The 25,927-nt window shown below is 33.0% G+C and overlaps 1 protein-coding gene and 2 pseudogenes across 2 annotated transcripts; 2 read left to right on the forward strand and 1 right to left on the reverse strand.

Moving 5' to 3' along the window:
* Positions 1-2,099: 2,099 nt before the first annotated feature.
* LOC105173356 (myosin-4 protein (DUF641)) lies at positions 2,100-5,176 on the forward strand. 2 transcript variants are annotated; one of them, XM_011095062.3, is made up of 3 exons: positions 2,101-2,328; positions 3,468-3,553; positions 3,696-5,176. In XM_011095062.3, exon 3 carries the CDS (start codon positions 3,764-3,766, stop codon positions 5,030-5,032), a length of 1,269 nt encoding a protein of 422 aa, XP_011093364.1. In that variant the 5' UTR covers positions 2,101-2,328; positions 3,468-3,553; positions 3,696-3,763; the 3' UTR covers positions 5,033-5,176. The 2 variants fall into 2 exon arrangements, with proteins under 2 accessions (XP_011093365.1, XP_011093364.1); XM_011095063.3 differs by lacking the exon at positions 3,468-3,553 and having other exon boundaries at positions 2,100-2,328.
* A 15,123-nt stretch (positions 5,177-20,299) lies between these two features.
* On the reverse strand, positions 20,300-20,951 carry LOC105173761 (mitogen-activated protein kinase kinase kinase 20 pseudogene; annotated as a pseudogene).
* Positions 20,952-21,670: 719 nt separating this feature from the next.
* On the forward strand, positions 21,671-22,558 carry LOC105173357 (pectinesterase inhibitor 9 pseudogene; annotated as a pseudogene).
* Positions 22,559-25,927: the final 3,369 nt, after the last annotated feature.

Below are 25,927 nucleotides of genomic sequence, written 5' to 3' on the forward strand. Positions count from 1 at the left end.
ACATAATTTTTGCTTGTATTGTTATATATTGCACACTTTTATATAAAATTTTAAAATATTACATCGAACATATATATGCACTATAAAATATAAAATTCTATAATAAATTCATATATAATATTTTATAGTTTTTTAAGTAATGATATGATATATTTTAATTATATGGGCATGTAATTGAGCAAAAATTTATAAGTTATGTAACATACTTTTACTATAAATTTATATGCATTGTGTATATATACATATTTACATGTATTTTTTAACATACATTATTTACTTTGTAAAATATATTTATATATGTGGAGCTTATTAATAATTTTTTGTATTACATTATTTATAAAATGTTATAAAATTTAAATATTATTTTTCAAATAAAATTTGAACTAAATTTTAAGTCAGTAAAAACAGTTTTTGGGGAGATTTCTTTGTAAATTATATTTTAGGAAGTAAAATAAAAAGTACATGGTGTAAGTGAGAATGTCATTTTTGTCCTATCAATGCCAAATTATGTTGTCAAGATTGTTTTTGTTATCTTTCATATTTTACGAGGATAAATGTGACTACATACATATATAGTTCAATGATGCAAAATATATTTAATTCTATAATAAATAATCTTCTACTTTTCAAAGTATATTACAGATAAGAATAAGATATTATAAGATTTTGGAAGTTGAATAAATTAGTTTGGATTAAACATTTTGCCTATCCGAACTATGACTGTTTTATACTTTGGCATCTAAACTTTTTTTTGAATTAACTTATCATCTCAACTTTACAAAGTTTTACACTTTGCCATTTATAACTATTTTTTCACAAGTTTTTTGTTAAAAAAAATACATGAAGTGCACATGCAACATTTAAGGGTTATGTGATATGATACTTTTTACATATCAACAGCATGCGATGTTTTTTTTTTTTGCAAAAAAAACAGCAAAAAAAAAAATGGTGATATATGGTAAAGTGTAAATTTCGCAAAGTTGAGATGGTAAGTTGACACAAAAAAAAGTTTAGATTCCAAATTATAAAAACGGGTATAGTTCGAATAACAAAATATAATTTATCTTATTAGTTAAAAAACTTTTTAAGATCACAAAAAATTAGTGCGATGGTATCAAAATTGTTACTGTGTGCTATAATACCTCTTTCATTTATAATAGTATAGATAATGAATTTAATGCTTACAAATTGCTGGGAATGATTAATGGTTTAATGATAATTGTCGTCTCCATACTTTATTACTAAAATTACTCTTTGTCCTAATTAAATATAATATCTTAATATTTTATTTTTCACATACCTAATATTGTGAATTTGAATATCATTGAGAAAAAAAGCAAATTCCACATAAATTTATATTATACTGACGTGATTTAATTATTATTATTTGTTATTGTTATATTTGATTTATCTAAAATAAATAGGGATAATTACACAATTTTCTCATTGAGGTTTGGTGTATTACATGTATATCTCTTATAGTTTGAAAAATTATATTTGATATTTATGAGGTTTGTTTTTGTCTAATAAAGAGATCCGTCCGTTAGTTAGAATTTATCAAATTTACTAAATTAGTAAAAAATTAATAAAAATCTATATTTACTACGTATTAACTTATTATTCACTAATTGAAGGTCAAGTAAATCTTTTATGACCAAAATACCCTTATAAGAGTAAAAATATACCTCCTCACATACATTATAATTTGAAGATGTATAAGATTACGTAGTTCGGTTAGAAAATATTTGTTTGACCTACAATAAATCAGTAGTAAGTCAATTGTGGGTATATATAGATTTTTTTTTAATTTTTTAGCTAATATCAGCAAATTCGGATAATTTTGACTAACAGAGGGGTTTATTGGTTCGATAGAAATAAATCTCAGGGGTATTGTATGTAATTTTGTATAGCAAAGGGTGTCTCTTAGTGATTACATTAAATTTAAGAGGAGGATAGTGTAATTATTTCAAATAAATATTAAAATGACAACAAAAATTTAAAAAAATAATAGAGTAAATTAAGCGCAACTGAAGTGTGCTATAATTATAAATATTTTTTAAAATTAACGATGGTCTAATAAATAATAGTACATTTGAAGATGGAAATTTAACCAAGCTAGTAATGATGGAAGAAAGGATCCCTTTCTCCAACAGTTGTTCTCTCCGGCAATAAAATATAGAGAGGAAAAGTTGGAAACCCCGCGTTGCTTTTCATACTGTGCCTGTGGTGGAGTAATGCGTGTGATTTTTGTCGGAAAAACACTTGAAAACCCTTTTCCCACGCTCTCTCTCTTGCCTTGCAGCTCCGGCAGCTCAGTTCTCCGATCGGGTAACTCCAATCTGTTAATTTCTTTTGTTTTTCTCTTGAATTTTCGCCTTCTGATTTCCTTGTTTGGGAAGTGCTTTGGAATCTTATTAGATATCGTGGTTTCTAGGGTTTGACTGAGAGCTTTTTGGGGGTTTATTTATGTGTCATTTGTGGTTAATCAGTTGTTATTTAGTATGAACAAAAGCCAGAACTTTGGTTTTTTCGGATGTTGATGGTTCAGAAGTGAAATTGTGTGGAGTTGTGGTTTGAAGTGAATTGGGATTTCTGGACGGGTCTTAGGGGATTGAGAGGAGGGTTAGAATTATGGGGTTAGGGTTTAGTGTGAAGATCTGGGATATGGTGGTTTCGTGAAATATATTTCAACTTCAGTATGGCAGTGAAAATGTTGATTGTCAACTCAACTTGTAAGGGGAGTCATTAAGTCCTGTGTTTTTCTACTATAGTGCTCATACACTTCAAAGTGGCAATTTGGTTCCAGAAATCTTAATGGAAGAAGCTTCATCAAATAGTTGAAGGACAATAGGATGTAATATTTGGTGAAGAGTCCTAACGCAGTAATGTCTTGATAAATTTCTGTCCTTTTTTTCATTTCCTCTTAAATTTCTGTTTATCAAGCTGAAGTCTTTTGGTTGTAAGAGATACAGGTTATCGATAATCGTAGTTGATACCTTACATGAGGTTGTTGTGCTGATTAATTTATATAATATCTCTATTTTACAATGTTTCTATACACGTGATTAGCATTTTCTTGAAAGTGTGCTTTCTGTCATCTAGGTGAGTTCTATTTTGCCTGCATACAGTTCTAGAAATGTTATATTTCACTAATGAGATCTTCTCTCTATTGGCTATTACATTTGTCTTCTGTTGTGCTTCTCTGCTGGGATTCAGTTTGTGGGGGACGGAGCTGGAATTTTTATACTTTAGGTTTCTAGTATTAGTTTCTGATGGTGGAACATGTCCAAAATCTTGTCAAGAAGTGGAGTTACTTTTTTTGTTCTAATTTAGGTTAAACGTTAATATATGCTTCCATGTTTTTATTTTTCTGTTGTTTCTTTTATGCAAGCATAATCTTATAGTGACATCTTGATTTCTCATTCAGATATTATAATCCTCATTGGTTCTTGAATATTTGGTTTCAGAGTACATGCCAATTTTCTCTGTTAGATAGCTGTTAATGCTAAGTTAACAGATCGATACAGATCTGGAGCAGGACATGCCAGTCAAGGTTGACTACTCGAAACCATGCTTTCTTTCACTTTAAACATGAACAGCTTTTGATGTTTCTTTATCCTGCTAAAGCATTCCTGAGAAGCTATACCAGTTCGTCGTTCTAACTAACATCACATACAACCCTCTTCTGTTTGCAGTTATTGCTGCAGTATTTTCTTGTGGCCCAGAGGTAACTTGCTGAATCTCCTTTTCGCTAAAAGTAGATATGCAACACAGTGGTGCCAAAGATACTCAACTTCGTGAAAGCAGCAACCAGAAGGTTCATCCCCAACCAATGGAAGAGGCCCCAAATCAGAACCCTGAAGCTATGGAAGCACTAGTATCTAGGATATTTACAAATATTTCCTCCCTGAAGTCGGCTTACATTCAACTTCAGGCGGCTCACACTCCTTATGACCCTGATAAAATTCAAGCTGCTGATAAGCTTGTGATATCAGAGCTAAAGAATCTATCTGAACTCAAACATTTCTATAGAGAGCACAACCCTAAACCTGTTTGCGTCTCTCCACAAGACTCTCGATTAGCCGCTGAGATTCAAGAACAGCAGAGCCTGTTGAAGACATACGAGGTCATGGTAAAAAAGTTTCAGTCTGAAATTCAGAATAAAGATTCTGAGATTGTTCAATTAGAGCAGCAGATCCAAGAGGCAAACCAGAAGCGGGTAAAACTCGAGAAGAACCTGAAGCTTAGGGGCTTGTCAATGAAAGAATCAGAAGGGGGTGTTGGTGAAAATGGGTTGTTCTCTTTGGATTTATCCCCTGATCTATTTAAGTCAGCTGTAGAAACTGCTTACAGGGCTATTCATGATTTTTCCAAGCCATTAATCAACATGATGAAAGCAGCGGGGTGGGATCTTGATGCAGCAGCAAACTCCATAGAGCCAAACATCACTTATGCAAAGAGGGCTCACAAGAAATATGCGTTTGAATCTCACATTTGCCAGAGAATGTTCATCGGGTTTCAGGACGAAAGCTTCTCCATGAAATTAGACAACCCAGTGGAAACTAAAGAAAGTTTTTTCCAGCAGTATCTTGCCTTGAGGGAAATGGATCCGCTGGATGCTGTCGGCCAGAGTCCTGATTCAATGTTTGGGAAATTCTGTCAGAGCAAATACCTCGTTGTTGTTCACCAAAAAATGGAAGCATCGTTCTTCGGGAACTTAGATCAACGGAACTATGTAACGGGAGGTGGGCATCCACGGACAGCTTTTTACCAGGCTTTTCTGAAATTGGCCAAGTCAATCTGGCTTTTGCACAGGTTAGCACATTCATTCGATCCTTCAGTTAAGATTTTTCAGGTCAAGCGGGATACCGAGTTTTCAGAAGTATATATGGAAAGTGTTGTGAAAAATTTTATTATAGAAGATGGCGATCAAAAGCCTAGAGTCGGTCTAATGGTTATGCCGGGATTTTGGATTGGTGGTAGCGTGATCCAGTCCCAAGTCTACCTCACTGGTGTTAAGGTTGCAGAATAACAAACCCCTTCTTGTTCTCTTTTTTAGCTGCAAATCTTCCTTTTGTATGTAATTTCCATGTGTGTATCAAGATTACACTTCTTAAACTGAATTCTCTGTGCTTCGGTCTTTTTTCTGGTATGAAACTAGCTCTACACCTCCTTAGCATTTTCTTCTATATTTTGTAGTACAAGTGTTGAATCGAGTTAAGAATCAGCAGAGAAATGCACATACCAGAAGGGAAAACGCACGTGTAGAGAAGTATAATTGGTTTTGTTAGTATGTGTTGTATTATTAGGCATACAACAGGGCAGGGTTTGGATGGACCCAAGACCCGTCCTTCCCTCCCCTCCCCCTCCTCATGGACTCGAGACTTGCCTAAACTCAAGTGGGTTCTATTTATTAGGACCCGCTACCTGCCCGATATCCATATTTTTGACTTGAACCCGCCCCATAGGGGTGGGTTCGGAGCGGAATTTTCGGATTTGGGTTGAATTGCCATTCCTGTGTATTATTGTTGTTTCTGGTAACATTATTTACTTTAAATTATAGGAAAATTTTTCTGCAAATTAAGTTTGGTCGAATCAGACTAATCACATAACAAATGTAATATACTTGCAATGTAAATTAAAAATATTTTTTTATTATACATCAATTATATGATAAATATATTACACATTATATAATTGATTCATAATTTCCAATAGTTAAAAAAACAATTGCTGTTTAGTTTTCATCTTCTTGCTACATCCTACTCGGTTCCACATTTGTTTTTCTGGTTTAGTGTAAGTAAATATTATTGTCTGAATTTTGAGTGGTAGTATGGGATCAGAACTACAAGTACACGCTCTGCACCAATTAATCATCATATATTAATGCTCAAGAAATGCAACGGTCAAATTATACTTTAGAGTAAAGGGGAATGGTACTACCGCTATTACTACGAGATCTCAATACCGTTGACTTTGCTCCGTGCATATCTACTTGTACGTCATATGGATATGATTCACATCTGTCCAACTAAAAATGAAAAAGAAATCTTTCCAATTATTACATATTTTAATAAATTCTTTTAAAATTTATTATAATTATAAATACTTTTTATTATTTAAAATTTATAAAAATTCTCTTGAAATTAACGGTAGTGATGCGAGGAAGAATCGCTCGTTAGTCAAGTCTTTGGGTTTGAATAATTTGAGTCAAATTCTTTGCAAACCTGCAAAAAAGACGTCAACACTTCAACACTCAAGTTAATAAGCAATCATAAAAAGGTAAAATCAAGATAAATAAGACAACAATAATTGTGCAGAAAATAATTACATAATATACTTGTTAAAGTGCTTTTGCAATGTGTTCGAAGGTGTACTTTTGCAAAAAATATGTACCCGTAACCAAGGGGAAAGACTTGCTTCCCCAATGGATGAAGAAGTATGACTTCTAGGGACTGGGGTTGGTGGTTGTCATGAATAAATCCCCTCACAATTGGGTACAGGTTGACGAGAATTCCTAAAGAATCGTGCTTGGATGGGAAAACCTAGATAAGTCTTACGCTGGATAGGGCCAAATTCCCAAGGAGTGGTTATGGCGTGTGAGTTATTCATTACTCCTTTTAGGTTTGTCACTATCCGTTTGGCTGTCTTGGGTTGGTGGTATTCAACCACATAGAGAGGTAACCAGCTTGGCTGCCAAGACAGAGCTAAGCCATCCTCCCATGATTGGCTCTAATCACAGCTTTCTTTTGATCCATAGGCGGGCACTTGGGCAGGGCCGAATTACTTCTTCTTCGGCCTCTCACATTCAGGGAACTCGCACCAAGCTTTTGTAGGTTGGGCCTCCAGGTGAGGATATTTGTTAGAGAATCATTAATTGAGGAGTGTATTTGAAACAATGACTGAGTATTTATAATTATAAAAAATATCATAATAGCTTGTTGTAATTTATCCTGATATTAGTCAAATAAGGCAAAATTTCACTTTTCATCCTGTAATTATAGGGTTGTTGCATTTTTCATCCTTTATCTTTTTAGTAAATATATTTAGTCCTCTAAGTTCGGAACTTTTCACATATTTAGTCTTGTAACTATTGACTGAATAGATTTAATTCTGTATGTATTTTAGTAAAACATATTGAGTCCTTTAAGTTTAACAAGTGTGATAATTTTAGTCCTTTTATGTCGGGGAGTGAGATATGTTACTGGAGGAAAGATGTGTGTTTTCACGCGTTACTTATTAAACACAATCAAACAATTTCATTTTCCCAAATCCTTAATTAGACACAATCAGACCTGCCTTAATTTTTCTCCTCGCATTCCCCAAACCCCGCTCTAATTTTACCGAATCTCCAAAGTGATTATTAATAAAAACACAAATTAATTCCACAATCAGTTCGAATGTGAGCAAATCTCGTGAAAAAGAACATACAAAAACTGATTTGATTGCATTTTGGAGCGCATGATACAAAGAAAAAGAAAGGTTAATTTTAGCGAAATGTTGGAGATTATAGACAAAATGCATGGCCTAGACCTGAATTGGAGGGGATTTTAGGAAGAGAATTAGGGGGGATTTGGGAGAAAAATAAGGATTTATATGTAGAAATTGGAAATTTTGAGAGAAAATTAAGGTTTGGGAGGGGGATCTAAAAAAGAGAATTTGGGGGGAATTTAGAACAAAAATTACATTATGTTTGGATTTGTGTTTTAGTTGTTTTGTTTTGTGTTTTAGAAATAGAGAGAGAAAAATAGAGATAAGTGAGTGTGTGTTGAAAATAGATGATATGTTTGGATTTATGTTTTGAAAAAATTTAAAATATTTTAAAATAAGTGGTGTAGGTTTGATGTTGGGATTTGGAGACAAAAATTACTGTTCATTGTGAAATCATATATTTTTATATATAAATATTTTATATTTAATGTTGTACTTTTGGGAGACAAAAATGACTATTTATTGTCAAATCATGTCTGTTTTATATTATATATATATAAATATATATACATTATATATAGAAAGTTAAAAAATAGAAAAACACACAAATAAGGTGTAAAAACACAAAAACAAACATGGAGTGCGTTTTATCTCGTCTTGTAAGTAAGAATTGAAAATTTTGGGAGAAAATTAGGATTTGGAATGTCGGGAATGTGTGTATTTTTCTTGAGAGAAATAACATTAAGTAGGTGAAAACCCAACAAGATGTGCGTGCATTTCACTAAATTTTTTCTGGCCACCATTTTTTTTTTCAGGAACAAAAGGACTAAAAGTGTCGTACTTGTTAAACATAAAGGACTAAATCTGTTTTACTAAAATACTTATAGGACTAAATATATTCAATCAATAGTTACAAGACTAAATATGTCAAAAATTTTAAACTACAGGATTAAATGTGTTTACTAAAAAAATAAAAGATGAAAAGTGCAAAATCCCTATAATTACAGAACGAAAAGTAAAATTTTTTCGTCAAGTAATGTTTTCAATAGCTTCTGCTTTTAATGGTGGGTATAAGTTGTACACAATATCGTAAATAATAGTGAAAGTTGATGGTATTTAAAAAGAAAAGTTGAAGTTGGAGAGTTTAAAAAACAACTTATATTTTCAATAATAAGTTGCAGAAATTGATGGGAAGATGCTTATATTTTTTTAAAAAATTAATTTAATTTAAACAATTTAAAAAAAAAAAACTATCAATCACAAATACTTGTTTCAATTTATTTTAACTAAATAAGTTGATAAATATTTATTTTACACAATTCTAAATACTCCTTAGATCTTGATCCCTTTAAGAAAACCTTGATGAATCCGTAATTTTATTAATTCTCCGCTTCTTCATAGGTTGAAACAAAAATTTCATTTGTAAAAAGAAAGCTCGAAAACCTAGAAAAAAAATGGGTTCATAAAATTGGAAATATACGTATACATACACACATGTATGTATAAATTTGAAGAGAAAAATATGAGTTACGGCTCTTACAATATACGTATTACCATCAGGTCATATGAGATGAGGATTTCTTTTAATTGATAATAGTACATAATTATAATAACTTATCTCGATATATTGAGTAATATCTTAATTCCATCAGTACATCAATATAACTAGCAATTATAAATAAATTATAATAATTCACATAAATGTGACAAACACTCACATAAAAATTAGATAAATATGTACACGTGCAGTGGGACTCGATCCCATAATTTCAAATTTATTCATGGGACTCGATCCCATGAAAATGAGCGATTTGAGCGACGCGTTCCTCGAAGTTTTCTTCTTTCCAATAATACATGTGACGCCCCAAAGATTATAATACCTAATTGGGGGATTAACTGGTAAATTTTTATGAAATTTAGTTAATTAGTACATAAATTATGGGCCATAATTAGAATATAATAAAATTTGAACGGGTTAAATTGGAGCTCGTTATAATATTTGAGAGCAAATTATATTAATTAAGAAATTGGGAAGGACGAAATGGATATTTTGAGAAAAGTTTAATTAAATCAATAAAATAATAATAATATTATATATATATATATGGAAATAATATATATACATTAAGTAAGTAATATAATATATATACATACATATATATATATATATATATAAAAGTAGAAAGAGAGAGAGAATTGAGAGTGGAGGTGGGGCCACAACACCCACGGCCTCACTCTATTTTCCTTTTGTTTCCTTTTCTTTTATATACACACACATTGCACAAAATACACACACAATTATATTTTTGGTGAAAGGAAAAAGGGGAAAAAACAAAGGTACGAGAATTCCAATTTTAATTTTTATTTAATTATATAATTATAGTATTTAATTAGTTCATTTATTAAATGTTGTTTATATTGAGTGGTGTACCATTTAATCGGAATATTTTACGAGTTTGGCTATTTAAAATAATGTCAAATTAAATATCGAATTGGATATAAAAATGATATCATTGGTCAATTAGATTATTAAATTTATTAGATTTAAATATTGCTATAGCTAATTTATACAATTCCATCGGAATTGTTAACCAAATTCGCAATTATGTGTATTATTGTTCAATTAAAGAATATAATAGCGAGAAATTGATAGAAAATTCATAGAAATATTCCGAGAATTATATTTAATAATGGTATGTTAATAAAGAGGAAAAACGAAGATTTGTACGTCGATAGAAGTGGAATAGTAAAGAATTATTAGAAATTGTACGAATAATATTTAATATTGTATTTAAAAGAAATTATGATATTCTCAATATATTAATTGTATATGGTATAATTCATTATAGGATACGGGGGTGAGGTGAAAGGACTGACAATTAGCGAGTAGAAGAAACGTTGTAAGGTTGAGGTAAGTAAATAATTAGTATTATCTATATATGTTCCCTTTATTTGTGATATTACTGTCATATAAATATGGGATTCATGCTGAAGTTGATTTATCTGAAAATACATGAGTGATGGATGATCTGATTTGATTGACGATATTGTGTACGTGGAATGAGAAAGTACGTTGAAATATCATGTTTGTTGTATGTTGTGTTGTGGATGTCTGAAAATGAGAATATGTCGATATATTATTTTACTTTACTAGTTGCTTACAAGAATGATGATATGTGGAAATGAGGGAGTGGTGGAAATTGAATATAATTGTGGTGTGAATACCACTTGATGTGTTGAAAAGCCTATAAGGCGATATGAAAAGTGCTATGTGCGAAAAGAAAACACTATGTGCGAAATGAAACAGCTATGTGCGAAAAGAAAATGCTATGTGCGAAATAGATTGATGAGCTGGCTGTCAAGGGGGTTCACTTAAATTTATATAACAGTGAGATTGAGTTGGTGGAAAAAACACAATATTACCTTCTGGTAAGCAAACTAGGAAAAATGGAGTTTGATTGATTGTCTTGTTATGAGATAGCTATGTGGTGTAATAAAGATGATTATGTGGAAGCAAATTGACTATATATTTCATGCATGTTGTCTACTTATCCTATTTGGGTTGTGTTTGATATACATATATAGATAGGGCTGGTTATTTACTTACTGAGTGGCAGGCTCATTCCCCTGCTGACATTTTCTTTCAGGAGTAGACTTTGAGGTGTCTGACTATTGAAGAATAGGTCTACGCGCTATACTCAGGCAGGTTGGGCCAGTATGCAGTTTTCTCCTCTTTGTTAGTTGGAGTACAAAATACATTTTGTTGTATAGAGAAAGCGTAAGCATGGTGATTACTTATGATGGACTACTTGTAGTGTTTGATGTGAATATATGATGATGTAGGTTCATTACGCTTGTTATGACGTTGGAGTTACGTATACATATGGGTTAAATTATTATATGCATTTATATTTATAAACATAGGGATTACTATAAGTATGATGTTTAGCATAGATATAGCCCTTGTAGCGAATGGAGTGCTACAATACATCTTTTCAATAACAAACCTGTATGACTTCAATCAAAGTGAATAAATAAATATATTCTGACTTATGGTTTATTTACACACATAATTCATATCTTTTACGTAATTACAGAAATCACATCATAACAGTTTTTGGGGTATGTAGGTGTAATATTCCACCTATATGGTCGGATTTAAATTTTGTTTTGAGTTTTTCGATCCTCCATGACCTTCGGTCATGTCTTATGGTATCAGGACCATGTTATTGAAGTTGTATTGAATAATTCAGCACTACTTTATTTCTATGCTTAATATGCAATATTTAGTTGATAATAATGGTAATCAAGTAAAGAATGCTAAAAAAGAGGAGTATGAACTCCCTAAAAATCTAGATCAACTAAATAAATGGACAATTCGTAAAGTAATTCCTAGACTAATCTATAATTTTGGAAGATTTGATGTTTGGAAAATTAAGCAAGTAGTAAAAACTACTGAGGAATCTATTGCTCTTGATAATGCGGAAAAAGTAATAAAACTTTTGGATGCTATGGATATAAGGCATTATCAAGAAAAATATAACTTTCTACATATCGGTCTTGTCCAAATAGCCTTTAAACTTCTAACATTAGAAAGTTTGCAGAGAGTTTTCAGCTGCCCTAAGAGATGCCTGGAATTTAGACTGGAAGAAATGTCTAATAGGAATAATACAATCTAGTCTGGCTCATGGACCAGTATTTTTTAATATTTACCCAAATTTACAATTATCAATGTGTGATGTGAATATACCCAATGCATTAACGCTAAATGTTGAAACCCATGGATATAATTATGCACCTGGGTTAGAATTAATATGTATATGTTATAGAATATACTATAAACTTCTTCAAACATTTAATCCTAATTGTAGAACACAAGATAATAAATCTCTTGAACAAACAATATTCTTTGAAATAAATTTATAAAATTCAAGAATTAATATTAGGAGACAAATAAAATGGTGTGAAGTTGAGTTTTCAGAACATTGGCTAATTGAAAAGGAAGTCCCTATTAGAAGTAATACTAAGAGTATGTATATAAATATTTTGCAAAATTCGGAAAGAAATGCCATAATAGACTTTGTTAATCAATCAAAACATTTAAAAAGCAATTCTTCAAGATATTCTACTTTACATATCACTAATAGAAGTAATAAACCCAACTAGAGCATCCACATCCCGAATCAGAAAAGAAAGTAATTAAATGATTCAAATTATGATAAAATCGAAGAAATAAGAATACAACCAAATAATATTGTTAAAGCTATCTATAAGGATCCCAAATTAAATGAAGAATTAACTTCAGAAACATATTTTTGTTTGTAAATGAATACACTAGATATAATTACTTATATGAAACAAAAATTCCAATTGAAAATTATACAAACATAACAGACTTTAGTCCTGGATCCCTAACTAGAAAAGAAATTAAGGGATAATTTTTTGAAAAATGATGGGAACCATTTAGAAAATAATTTTTTAAAAATTTCCCACCTGAGAAACAGAATGATTCAAATAAATTCTATAAGGAACTAGCCATATGGAATAAGAAAGTTACTTTTGCTCCTTGTTTATAACCAAATATTGAAAATAATATTTAAATGTATTAGAAAGAAAACATTTTCTAGAAAATGGAAAATTCCTAGATAATGTTTCCCCCCCTCAACAGCCTTTCAAAATGAATTCAAACGAAATAGAAATTCATTTTAAAGCATTTTCTAAATTAATTGAAGATGACACTCTAATAGTTACAATAACACAAATAAATGAGTTATTAAAAAAATAATATTATGCCAATTTATACTTAAATGTTATAGGAGAACAAATTATGAAATTAAATAATATGATTGATAAGATTATGGATTGACAAGGAAATTGACAAAGAGAAATCAACTCAAGTAAGACATTGGTTCAAGAAGCAAAAGGAGAAATTATTGCCAGACCTTCAATTCAACCACCCCCAGATATTGTAGGTTTTTAATTTAAAACCTATAGGAGAACTAGAAAAATTATTGGACCAAAAATTTAATATTCTAAAATTAAATACTCTAAATAATGACGTAAATTCTCAGGATTACAAAGGAGAGCTCACGGAGGAAATTAACAAATTAGAAAAATTTTCTAGGAAGCCAATGCAAACAAAATTTTATTATCCTAGACCAACACCTCAAGATGTTCTTTATGAGGAACAAGAGGTAATTGACCAAAATAATTATAATCGCAAACAAATTTATGAAAGGATCATTGATGGATTTACAGAAAGACAAATTTATAATACTATACATAAGATGATGATGTATAGTACTATTTGTAAAGGAAATAATAATTCCGATAGAGCTATTGCTAAAATGATCATAGCAGGATTCACTGGATAAGTAAAGGGATGATGGGATAATTATCTCAACCAAACTGATAAAATGAAATATTGAATATAGTAAAAATTGAAAATAATATCTCAGAAGAAAAAGCAGTTTATACATTAGCTATCAATATTCTTGAATATGTTAAAGGTAGATGGTCGGATAATAGTGAAACTATCCGAACACTATTAGAGAATTTAAAATGTAAGACATTAACTTCATTTAGATGGCATAAAGACGTATTCCTTAGTAGAGTTATGAAACTTTCAGAGTCAAATGATGCTCATTGGAAGTCTAAATTCATAGATAGCCTCCCTCATCTTTTTGCAGAAAAGGTTAGAAATGTCCTGTGTAAAGGAGATATGCAAATTAATTATAATCAGTATACTTATGGAAAGTTAATTGGAACTTACATCCAAGAAGGATTGAATTTATGCAATGAAATTAAACTAAATCAACAAACTAAAAGACAAAATTTAACAGAGAAAAGTCAATTAGAACAATTTTATGCTCAGTGTGGGATGTAAATGAAACCATCCAATAGATCAAAAATTCCTAAGAATAGAACTTCAGGAATTAAAGAAAAGAGGTATAAAAAAAATTAAGAAAAGAAATAAATAAAGAAAAAGACTTAGCTAGAAAAAATAAATGGAAGGCTAAATATAGTACCACAAAAAAAAATAATAATAAGATGCTATATTTGTGGAGAAACAGACCATCTTGCAAATAGACGCAGAAACAAAAGCTAGGAGATTGAAAAAGAAAATCAATAATCTTAATTTAGAAGAAAAGAAAAACAAGAAATACTCAATGTAATATTTTCTAAGAAAAAGGAATCCTCCGAATCAGAAGAACAATATGAAGAACAAAGTGAACTTAAAAATATTGAAGAAAATTTTGAATATTCATCAACCTCTTCTGAATCTGAAGAAGAAGAACCCTCTTGTTCATGTAGACAGGAAAAAGGAGAAAAATTTACATCAGGAATTTTATGAATTAATGACAAAATTTAAAGAAATGAGAAAGATAAATGTTCTCACTGATAATCATATTATCGAATTACTTAGAGAAATAAAAGACCCTGAAGTTAGGGATATCATTCTGAATAAAACTGACAATAATTGTAAAGCCTCCACATCTAAGCCTAGCCCAGTTTATGATAGAATTATTAATAAATCCTTTAAACCATATATAATTACTGAAGTCAAGAAACTGCTTAATGAAAAACATACTATTAAAGATAATTCCTCTACTCTAGAAGATCTAAAAATAGAAGTAGAAAAATTAAATGAAGAAATAAAAAATATTAAAAATTATAATCAGTCTCTTACTAATAGAGTTGAAAATGTTGGAAATTAGCAAGAATACTGAAGTAGGTGAAGAAAAATATGAGGAGTATTTTCTATCCACTTTGGAGGTAGTCAATAGTCAAAAATGGAGAAGATATTAATAAATAACAATTTTAGAAAAATATTTAATGTTCTTATAGACAATGGAGAAGATATTAATTGTATTAAAGAAGGTCTTATACCAACTAAATATTTTGAAAAGATGACCCACTCTTTATCATATGTTAGGGCTTGAGCTTGAGCTTGAGCTCGAATTATGTATAATGAGCGCGAGCTCGTGCTTGGCCAAACCATAACAATCACCTTCCTTATTGCAGACGGCGGCCTGAGATTCATTTAGATGGTGGAGGAAATGAGATGGAAAGAAAGCGCTCGAAAAGGAAGACGTAGCTTGTCGGGGAGTAACCAAAATAGAAAGTTGACGGTTCAAAATGTTCGCCGTGGAGAGAGGAGCTGAACGGTGGTAGTCAGCCGGCAAATGGACCCACCTCTTTCGGTTCCGTCTCCCCAGGACCCCAGCGACTTCGCACCCCTCGTCGCGTATTTTTGCCGGCACCTTGCTTGATTTTTCTTCGCCGTCTATGGTCGTTCTTGGTTGCGCTGGTAGGTGAATTTGGGTTTAGAGTGAGATTTTATAATTGGGGAGAAAGATTGGTAGGTGGATTTGGGGTTAGGGCTGGATCTTGAAATTGGGTGAGAAGGAGAGCGGTCGCTGGATTTGGGGGAGAAAGGTCAAAGTTGAAGAAATGAGAAAGAAAGAGGGGAAGAAGGAAATTATTTATTTATATAATTTTTTAATAAAATTATATTATTATAAATATAAAATATTATTATTGTTAATTATAAAAAATATTAAAAGTATGGTATAATATTTTAATTTATTTTTATAAATATAATTAATTAGTTTAGTAATTGTATAATTAGTAAAAGTATAGAAAATATATATACATTCAATTAATGAAATACTTGCAAATAATTTTGTATAGTTATTAATATTAATTAAAAAAAAGAAAAATAAGTTATTTTTTAAAAGTTGTTGATCTCATTATATACAAAAATAATAATAATAATAATAATAATAATAATAATAATAATAATAATAATAATAATAATAATAATAATAATAATAATAATAATAATAATTGATGCGCTCAAAAACACACGAGTCCAATTGATATGGCCATACTAAAAGCTTGGGCTGAAGAGAATGCAAATCCTGAAGGGGGAACCTGCAAAAAAGGTGTTAGCACTCCGACATCCATGTTAGTATTGGATTCGAATTGGAATAAAGCTAAAAAATAAATAAATGTAATTAAAATCGAGATATGGTGAATAAAGTCGGTAAAAAGTGCAAAAACACGTGATAATATGCTTGTAGAGTGCTTAGAAGATATTTAAAGAGTGAGAGATTATTTAGAGAGTAAAAGAAGTGTGAGGGACGTGAGGGGGATGTTCAGAGAATGAGAAAGGTGTCAAGAATGTCACATGAAATGCCCTCAGTATAAAAGAGTAAACCTATATTTATAAGGGGGTGCCCTCTTCCGATAGGCCTATGCATGTTTTCTCCATTTATAGGAAACGTGGATAAAGGCCGTTTGGATAAGCCATAATTTATTCTTATCTTCTGTTAGGCGTGCTTTTGAATCCTTATCTCCAAGTTGGGGGAACCCTTTATCAGCGGGAACTCTTAACCGCTAGGGATTCCAAGCTGCCAGTGAGTCCAGGGCTTTGGGGGTCCTCCCTCAACTGCAAGGAGTCCCAACTGTCAGAGAGTTCTAATTGTCAGGGAGTCCTTCCTTACTTATTTTGTCTTAGGAGACCCCTCACCTGTGAGGGGTCTCAGCCGCAGGGGGATCCTCCTAGGCCTGATGTGGTCCAATGTGGCTGTTGACATCGGGGTTGACGAGATGTCATGTGGGAGAGTGGGCTACCACGTGTGTGGGCCTTTTAGACCGAAATCATGGTCTGAGTGGAGGGATGTCCTAGGCCTCCTCCTTTTGCCAATCTATTATTTGGGGGGCACCCGCCAAGGCTGCCTGCCAGGTCTTCTTGGGCTTCTTAAATAGTTACGGGCTTCTCGTTTCTTTCTTCTTTTTGGATCGCTTGGACCTATTTGGCGCCAACCTATTTTTATGCACATCAATAATAATAATAATAATAAGAAGAAGAAGAAGAAGAAATGTATAAAAAATGAAGGAAAGATAGAGGCTTGGTATAGATTAGGGTAAATTATAGCCATCTCCCCTAAAATTTAGTATAATTACAGATACCTCTTCATTGTTGAAAAATAATAAATACTCCCCTCAAATGAAAAATAATTGTATCCCTGGACAATTAAGTGAAATGACTACTTTTCTCTTGTTGTTTTCTTTCAAATATTCAAAAAATATTTAAAAAAATTGAGGGTGGTAAAGTAAATAATCCATTGGGCATATAGTCGATAAAAGAATATTTTAACAAATTTTAAAAAAAATATATAAAATTGTAATTTATAATCCATAAGGGAATTTTAATTAGTTAACCACAAAAATTAAATAAAATTCTAATAGAGGTTAACAAAATTGGCTCATTGTTGACAAAAATTGACCAACGCATTAATGGATGGGAGGGGATGGCGTTGTCTTATGCTGGACGGGTTCAGATTATAAAATCAGTGCTCATGGCAATGAGCACCTATAGGGCATCTGCATTCATTTTACCTCAAGGTGTTATAAGGGAGACCGAGAAGAGATTGCGCTCTTTCTTATGGAAAGGTGCTACTAGTGGGGGCTATGCAAAGGTAGCATGGAGGGATGTATGTAAGCCAGCTATAGAGGGAGGACAGGGCTTACGAGACATCGCTATTCTTAACCGTGCCTTAATAAGTAAGAAATTATGCGATGTGATTCATTGTGACAGAACATCCATATGGGTGGAGTGGTTGTACCATGGGCGCTTGCGTGATAGGTCCATTTGGACAATTCCTGAGCATGGAGGTTCGTAGGGTTGAAGGAAATTCTTTCGCCTACGTACCGTTATTTGACCATTAGTGAATTATCAAGTGGGTGATGGAGCTACCTTCTATTTGTGGCAGGACCCATGGCACCCCCTCGGACCATTTATTCAGAGGTTCCCACGAGGCCCGCAACTCACTGGTCTTGGACTCTCGGAGAAGCTTAATAGGGTCATTATGGATGGGCATTGACATTGGCCCTCATCACGAACATGTTTAGAGATTGTACAGAATTTGCCCATAATCCATGGAGACGATGATTGTGTTCATTGGCGGGATACGAATGGACGTCTCATTGTTGCATCACTATATCACATATTAGACCCGTCGGGACCCAAGGTAGACTGGACTTCACTACTCTCGGGTTTCCTGAAGATCCCTAGACATACATTGATACTGTGGCTCGCTATACTAGGGAAACTATCCACGGCAGATAAACCGTGGTTGTCTTATCTTAGCACCTGTGTACTTTGTGATGAAGGCGCAATAGAATCACATACACACTTATTTTTCCGATGTCGTTATGCCAGACGATGCCTCATAGCTGTGAGACAAGATGTTCGATTCACCTGGCCGAACTGAGACTGGGCCTTAGATGTGGAGTGGGCTACTAGAAAGTGTAGAGGGAAATATATCATCAATTTATCCTACCGCGCACTACTCGCTGCATGTGTCTATCATATCTGGAGAGAGCGGAACTTGCGCCGCTTTGAGCATGTTGATCGACCATTGAGCACCATCGCTACCATCATAGTGGATGACATTAGACAAAGAATCCTTAGTGCTAATTTATCATACTCTGTTAGTACTTCTGCTTTATATAGCTATGGCGTATTCCATGACCTGTCGTGGGAGAAACCGATATTTGACTGTTGTACTGTACGCATGTTACCTTTTTATTTACATTTACCCAAAAAGAAGAAATTGGCTCATTGTTAAATAAGATCAGGGGTGATATTTGTAATTTTTTAAATAATAATGAGATATTTATAATTATGCTAAACTTTAAGAAATATCACTATAATCTACCCAATTAATTATTATTTCTTTTGTTCACCACTTGTAAGTTGCCAGCCAGAGTAGAACTTTATTAGAAGTTATACAAAATAAGTTATTTTCCCTTTAATTACAATTCTTCTTTATTTTTATTTTTTAAAAAAATATATTATTGCCTTTATCTTAGCATCATGCTGGTCAAAGCACCCCATTGTTGGGACAAGTTTCCGTAGAATCCGACAAAGCTTGTTGTATGCCACGTGTCTTCTGGATTATTCTTAGAACCCCCCCCCCAATCATTGGTTAATTTCATATCAGTCCCAAAAAATATTAATGATGCGATGGCGCGCATTTTTCGATCTCAGTGTGATGTTTTTATGTGAGATATTGATGTGTTCTGGTCATAATTTTATAGATTAACACCTGAAAAAAACGTCTTATTACAAAGAAAATTTTTTCAAATGTATATATTATTCAAATATTTGTTGTTGGGATGCTAATACACATTCCATATCATTAAAGGATGAAGTTAGCGGTGCAGTGAAATCTGAACGACTTTCATTTAACATTTTAAACATCATTCGTTTCTTATTTATTACGATAAGAATGATATTTTTTCCATTGTCTTTAAATATCATTGTATATGCAATGCATGTGAGATTTTTCTAACAGAATAATCGATCGAAAAATCATCACTATAACAAAGTGCAAATTTTATAAAATTACGATAATAAATTGACACACAAAAAATCTTAAATAACAAAATATTAAAATCAAACATAATACAACAAATGTTATATAATTTACCCCTATATATATATAGGATAAAATGCAAACAACTCCCTTGTGATATAAAAAATAAGCAAGTTATCTAATAAATAGCAATTTACATCCCTATATTTTTTAGGGCAAATTGCAATTTTCGTCTAGTTTTTTAGGGGTAGTGGCGTTTTCAGTCCAGGTCTTTTTTAAAATAGAATAGTAGAACAATAATTAAAAATTTTTGGCAATTTTAGGATAAATTATCCTAAATCGGCCGAAATTGTACACGAGGGAGGCACGTGAGCGTCTGAAAGTTGGGGAAAACTGACGTATCCGGTTAAATAAATTAGGTGTAAAAAACAGGGGGGGCAACATGATGTGGCAAAGCTGACGTGGAAAAAAAGGCCACGTCAGAGCATCTCCGCCGTCCATCTCTTGCTTGGATCCTTCACGAAACATTTACCAAGAAAATCTCTCCCTTCCTCCGATAAACTTCTGGGGATCTCTGGCACTTCTTTACCCACTCCGATTCTCATCATCAATCCGGCGATATCTGAGCACCGCCACGCTGGATTTCCAGACAACATCTCCGCCACGACGCACCCAAGTGCCCAAATATCCGTCGGAGGCCCCTGCTCGCCCCCGACGACCATCTCCGGCGACATGTACAAAGGGGTGCCCCTCAATTCGCACCCCGTTGCAGCGCCTTTTCTCCCTCCATCCCGCTTCGCCAGCCCAAAATGGGTGATTTTCACGCGGCCATTCGCGCCTAAAAGAATATTTTGAAGCTTGATATCACAGTGAACGTACCCGAACTTGTGAATATAGTGAATCCCTTTGAGCAAAGCCTCTGTGTATCCCCGGACTTCAGATTCCAGCATCCCCCCACCACCGGAATTCCTAAGCTTATCAGCCAAAGCGTCGCCGAGAGCATACTCCAACAACACATTATACAATTTCTCGCCCTTCTCATACGAACAACTCTCCCACAAAGCACCGAATTGCAATCCATGTTGGCAAGCTGACGTGGCCTTTTTTTCCACTTCAGCTTTACCACGTCATGTTGCCCCCCCCCCCCCCCCTTTTTTTTTTACACCTAATCCATTTGACCGGATACGTCAGCTTCCCCCAACTTTCAAACGCTCACGTGCCTCCTCGTGCACAATTCCATCTGATTTAGGGTAATTTGTCCTAAAATTGCCAAACTTTTTTAATTACTGTTCTACTATTCTATTTTGAAAAAGACTTGATTGAAAACGCCACCGCCCCTAAGAAACTGGACGAAAATTGCAATTTGCCCTATTTTTTATAATACAACAACAATATAGCTCTCTTGATAAGGAGGTAAATTGCTTTATTTTTAAAAATATAGAGAGGTAAATTGCTAATTTTTTTCATATAGAGATAGTATATTCATTTTCAATATCACGTGAAAATAAATTGTTATTCGCCCGATATATATATAGCTATGTATCACTTTACTTATGCCAAAGGAAAACATATTCTGCTTAATAAAGTGTGCAAGACACAAAGTGTAGTTTCGAATCTCATTCTTACACTACAATTAATGAAAAGGTTGCTTACTTTGTGAAATTGCTCCACAAGAATCAAGGTTCTTGTTTCCTCGAACCCCCCAAAAACTGACCACCTGCTTCATGGAAACCCCATACACATGCACATATAAGTTAAAATTTTAAAATCAAAATAATTTAGAGTAGAGACGTTAGTGTCTTAAACTTGTGGCAACTCCCTTCTATATAAACCACACAACCACTTCCACTCTTACACATCAAACACAAAATCAACAGTCACATTTCAAATTTTCGATCAATAACAATTGTGTTCGTAGTGATGGCATTGAAAATTACGCTCTTCTTTGTTCTCCTCTCTCTTCTCGTCCTTACTCTGGTTCAGGCCGAGCATCCAGTAGTCCGACGACGCTCTCGTGCCAGGGCTTTCATTGAGTTACAGTGCCAGACGACGCTCTACCCTGATTTATGTGTCCGATGTCTTTCTTACTACGTTAGCAACTTCACGACAACCCTGAGTCACCAGCAACTAGCGCAGATCGCACTGAAGGTGAGCCTAGAGAGGGCGGAGTCGACCCAAGCCTACGTGACGGAGGTGGCTAAGGAGCTTAAGCAGAGAAAGGCCAAGGACTACCGGGCCGTGAAAGAATGTCTGGATCAAATAAACGATGGGGTCGATCAACTCACGAATTGCATCAAAGAGACACGGATGATAAAGGAAAACGGGACGAGTAGCGATTTCCCCTGGCATGCTAGCAACGTGCAGACATGGATGAGCACGGCCCTGACCGATGCGAGCATGTGCATGGACGGGTTCTCAAGCCGGGCCATCGAGGGCAAGAAGAAGGCTATTATCAAAGCCAAGGTGCTTAATCTTGAACAAGCAACTAGCAATGCCCTGGCCTTGTTCAATAGGTTTGCTGCAAGGTATAGGTCCTCCCATGTCAATAAACCCAAAGTATAGGGGCTTTTGCGCAATTTGCATATGGACCTAATGTTACTTGATCTCTGTCTGTGAGGAAAAATCTGTGAATACACAAAGTTTTGGGGGGTTTGTGATGTCTACAGAAACTGAAGCTAATACTTATCTTGTTATTTATTTTTTTAATTAATTTGAGAGCATGAGCCTCTTTCATTTCATTTTATTTTATTTTCTTTGGTTACTTAATTTGCATTATATAGTATGAAAATACGATCGTATTCATGTTATACTAAGAACTTTATGCATTAAGGGTGCACGTCCCGTATTTATTATATTAAATGTCATGTATTATTTTTAATAAAATAACTTATTCTCATTTATGAAATTTATTCTTTTTTCAAATATTTTGAATTTAAGGTTTTTTCAAATAAAGACAAAATATTTGAGTTAATTTGGAATAAAAAAGAAATCATAAGAGATTTAATTAGTCAATTCATAAGAATTAGAAAGTTTCAAATCAACTAGAAAATAAATAAATAGAGCATAATCTATCAAAATTTTTAAAGAACTAAATTGAAATCATATAAAACTTTTAGGGTTAAATTATATAATTTTAAAAAGTAAGGAACTAAATTGCATATTATATAAAATTAATCAAAGAAAAAAATAAAATAAAATTGGGTGGCAGCACAACCTTGCTAATAATGTTAGCAAGTGAACGAAGAAAAACTAAAGAAAAAGCTAAGTTTTTTTTTTAGTCTATACTATATATAATAGAAGGGACTAATTTAGGTGTCTCTCTATTTGGTTTGACATTTTTATTCTATTTTAAAATTTATTTATTTATTTTATTTTTTATTTAACATTCAAGTAACTTCTTCTTCTCATTTATTATCTTACTTATCGATATTTTTCTTCTTTTTACATATGAACTATTAGCTTAATAAAAATATTATTATATTTGTACACGCATCAATTGTGCGGTTCGGACTAATTTATATTATAGCCGGCACACATACATACAATTCTTTCTCTTCTCTCTCTCTCTCTCTAAGAACAACGAGGAAAATTATAAATTTGGTTTTCAAACGGTAAATGTTTCCTCTAATTACTTCAATTGATTATACTAATTAAATTTGTTAGTATTTTTAACCCCTTTAATTATATATATTGAAATGTTTATATTTTTAATTCATTTGATATATATATAAATATTTTGAAGTTCGTTATATAATTTATCATATGTAAATGTTAAATTGTGTATTATTTAATTACTTAGTTGATTAATTATAATAAACATTCACGGTAGTTAAACTATGGAAATTGACTAACTATTAAAAATATTCTTGTTATTTAAATTAATTAGTTAACCAAAATCAAATATATACGAACACATATATATATCTATACTATATAAAAATTAAAATTCTTTTTTCACTCACAAATAGCGGTTATTTATATCGCGACATCAATTTTTTAAATTACAGAAAATATCCTTATACATTTTCAACCACCTCCTACTCAAATTCTTTCTCTCGTCCATATGATTTATACTATCTATTGATACTTGATGCTTGCAACTTTAGTATGGGTTCAACGGTCTTGGATCTTGATGATGGATTGGACTGATTAAGCAAAAGAACTTGAGAAATAGGACCTGCAAAACAACACGTTAACACTTTGACGTTCAAGTTAGTTCGGAATTTAGGAATAAATAATTATAAAAATAAATCGTAATAAGAAATTGAGATAAAAAAAAATAAGAATTTCGTGAGCAAAATATGGTTAGAGTGCAAAATGAGAGTTGCAACAAGAAAAGCAAAGCAATTTTCAAATTCTTGAAGGTGTCCTCGTTGGGGGATGCTGCCTATATTTATAGAGGGGGCGTCTCCCTTCATAGGGACTTTGTACGTTACTTGCATTTCAGAAAAAAGAGCAAGATACCTGGGGATAGGGCATGATTCCATTTTATCCTAGGCTTGATGAGCACATTTTTGCTTGGAGGAGGACTTCTTTTACGTGAGGACTCCGATTCTGCAGGGAGTTCTCTAGGTGAAGGAGTCATGAACTTTGGGGGCGCCTCCTTTCTCCCTGGGCTGGACTTGGAAAAAGGTAAGCCTGCGCGATCTAGCAAGCTTTTTGCTAGGCTTCCTTCTTAGGCCAAGTTTGGTAATCTTTCAATGGGCCGCCTTCATCATGTGCTGATGGGCTCGATTTGGGATTCGCGGACCTCTTCTGGGCCAAGTACTTTTGGGTCATGCATATCATTCAGTCCTTCTGTTCGTTTCTGCCACCTTCTACAACTTGGGGAAATGTATCTTAGCTTTTTGTCAGCTTGATTTTGGGGAAGTCTTTATAACACTTCAAACTCAAATTTGAACTTGAACTTAATATAAGGAGTTTATTATGCCAATAAACTTCCTATGTGGGATAGAAAACCATGAGTGTATTACACTCACCCATACAATTCCTTATATACTTACTACTTTCTTCACTTTTCCCATCATCAACCTGTGTGGGACAAGTTACTTTTCTCTTTTTCTTATCAAACTCATCTATGGATTTCTTTCATGTAATTAAAAATTATGAAGTTGCAGAGGCTAGGCATGGTAGCTTTGCTTTCAATAAAATTAAAGCTGCCTCAGGAGAAGTTTCCCTGGTTTCAGCTATTAAGGAAGACAATGTTTCTACCAAAAGAGTTTGGGGATTATGGGTCTGTCTCACGGAGATGGACAAAGTTAAATATCCGTTCAAGATTTTCTCAAACAAAGTGAATGGCTCGTTCCTGTTAAATTTCATGACAGGAAAAAGCATTGAATTCGCAGAAAGTTTATTTGGAAAGAAGGGGATGTTAATCTGGGAAAATAAGTTGTAGGCGATCGAAGCAACAAGGATGAAGATGTGCAACATGTTGCATGTTGGGCAATGGCATAACTATTTATGCCCTTGCTGTGAAAAACAAGAGAAGAAACTGTTCGGGGACAAAAATTCAGTTCACACAAAATAAACTCGAAGACCAGGATAAGGGAAAAAGAAAAATTTTTACAAAAAGAAGTAAAAATTAAAAATATAAAAAGCAAGGATAGGACTGTCGCAGAAAACGACAAACGCCAACAGTCAGCAAAGTAGAAAAGCCAGTTGAAAATCACGTGACTGACAAGTCATTATGACCAACAGCTGAAAAAGGACGAGGTAATGACGAATGCAATGACGTTATTGAAAGAGACAAGATGATGAAGAATACAGTGACGTCATCAAAAAATAAGTTTGAAGTTCGAATTTGAAGTCCGCGGACGCCTATAAATAAAATGCAATGAAGTAGAGGGGGATCAACAGAAAATTTCTCCTACTTTTCAAAGTATCAGAATTCTGAGTCTTTTCAATCTTTTGTAGTATTTTAATCTTTTAGCTTATGAGGGTTTCCCCAATGAGTCAAGTCCTCTAATATGAGAGGCTAAATAGTTGTCTCCTCCAATGGAGGAATAATATCTATGTAATATTTTTTATATTTCTTCAATAAAAGTTAAGTTTTTCTTCAACCTGTTTGTCCAAAATTCTATTAAGTCCCTGTATTGGAGTCTCTTTTA

Source organism: Sesamum indicum, linkage group LG11, assembly GCF_026168435.1.
Source record: "Sesamum indicum cultivar Baizhima isolate 11 linkage group LG11, ASM2616843v1, whole genome shotgun sequence".
NCBI classification, from domain to species: Eukaryota; Viridiplantae; Streptophyta; class Magnoliopsida; order Lamiales; family Pedaliaceae; genus Sesamum; species Sesamum indicum.

Excerpts from the sequence above, each read along its gene's own strand:
- LOC105173356 (XM_011095063.3), top strand. The coding sequence starts at position 3,764 with ATGCAACACAGTGGTGCCAAAGATACTCAACTTCGTGAAAGCAGCAAC.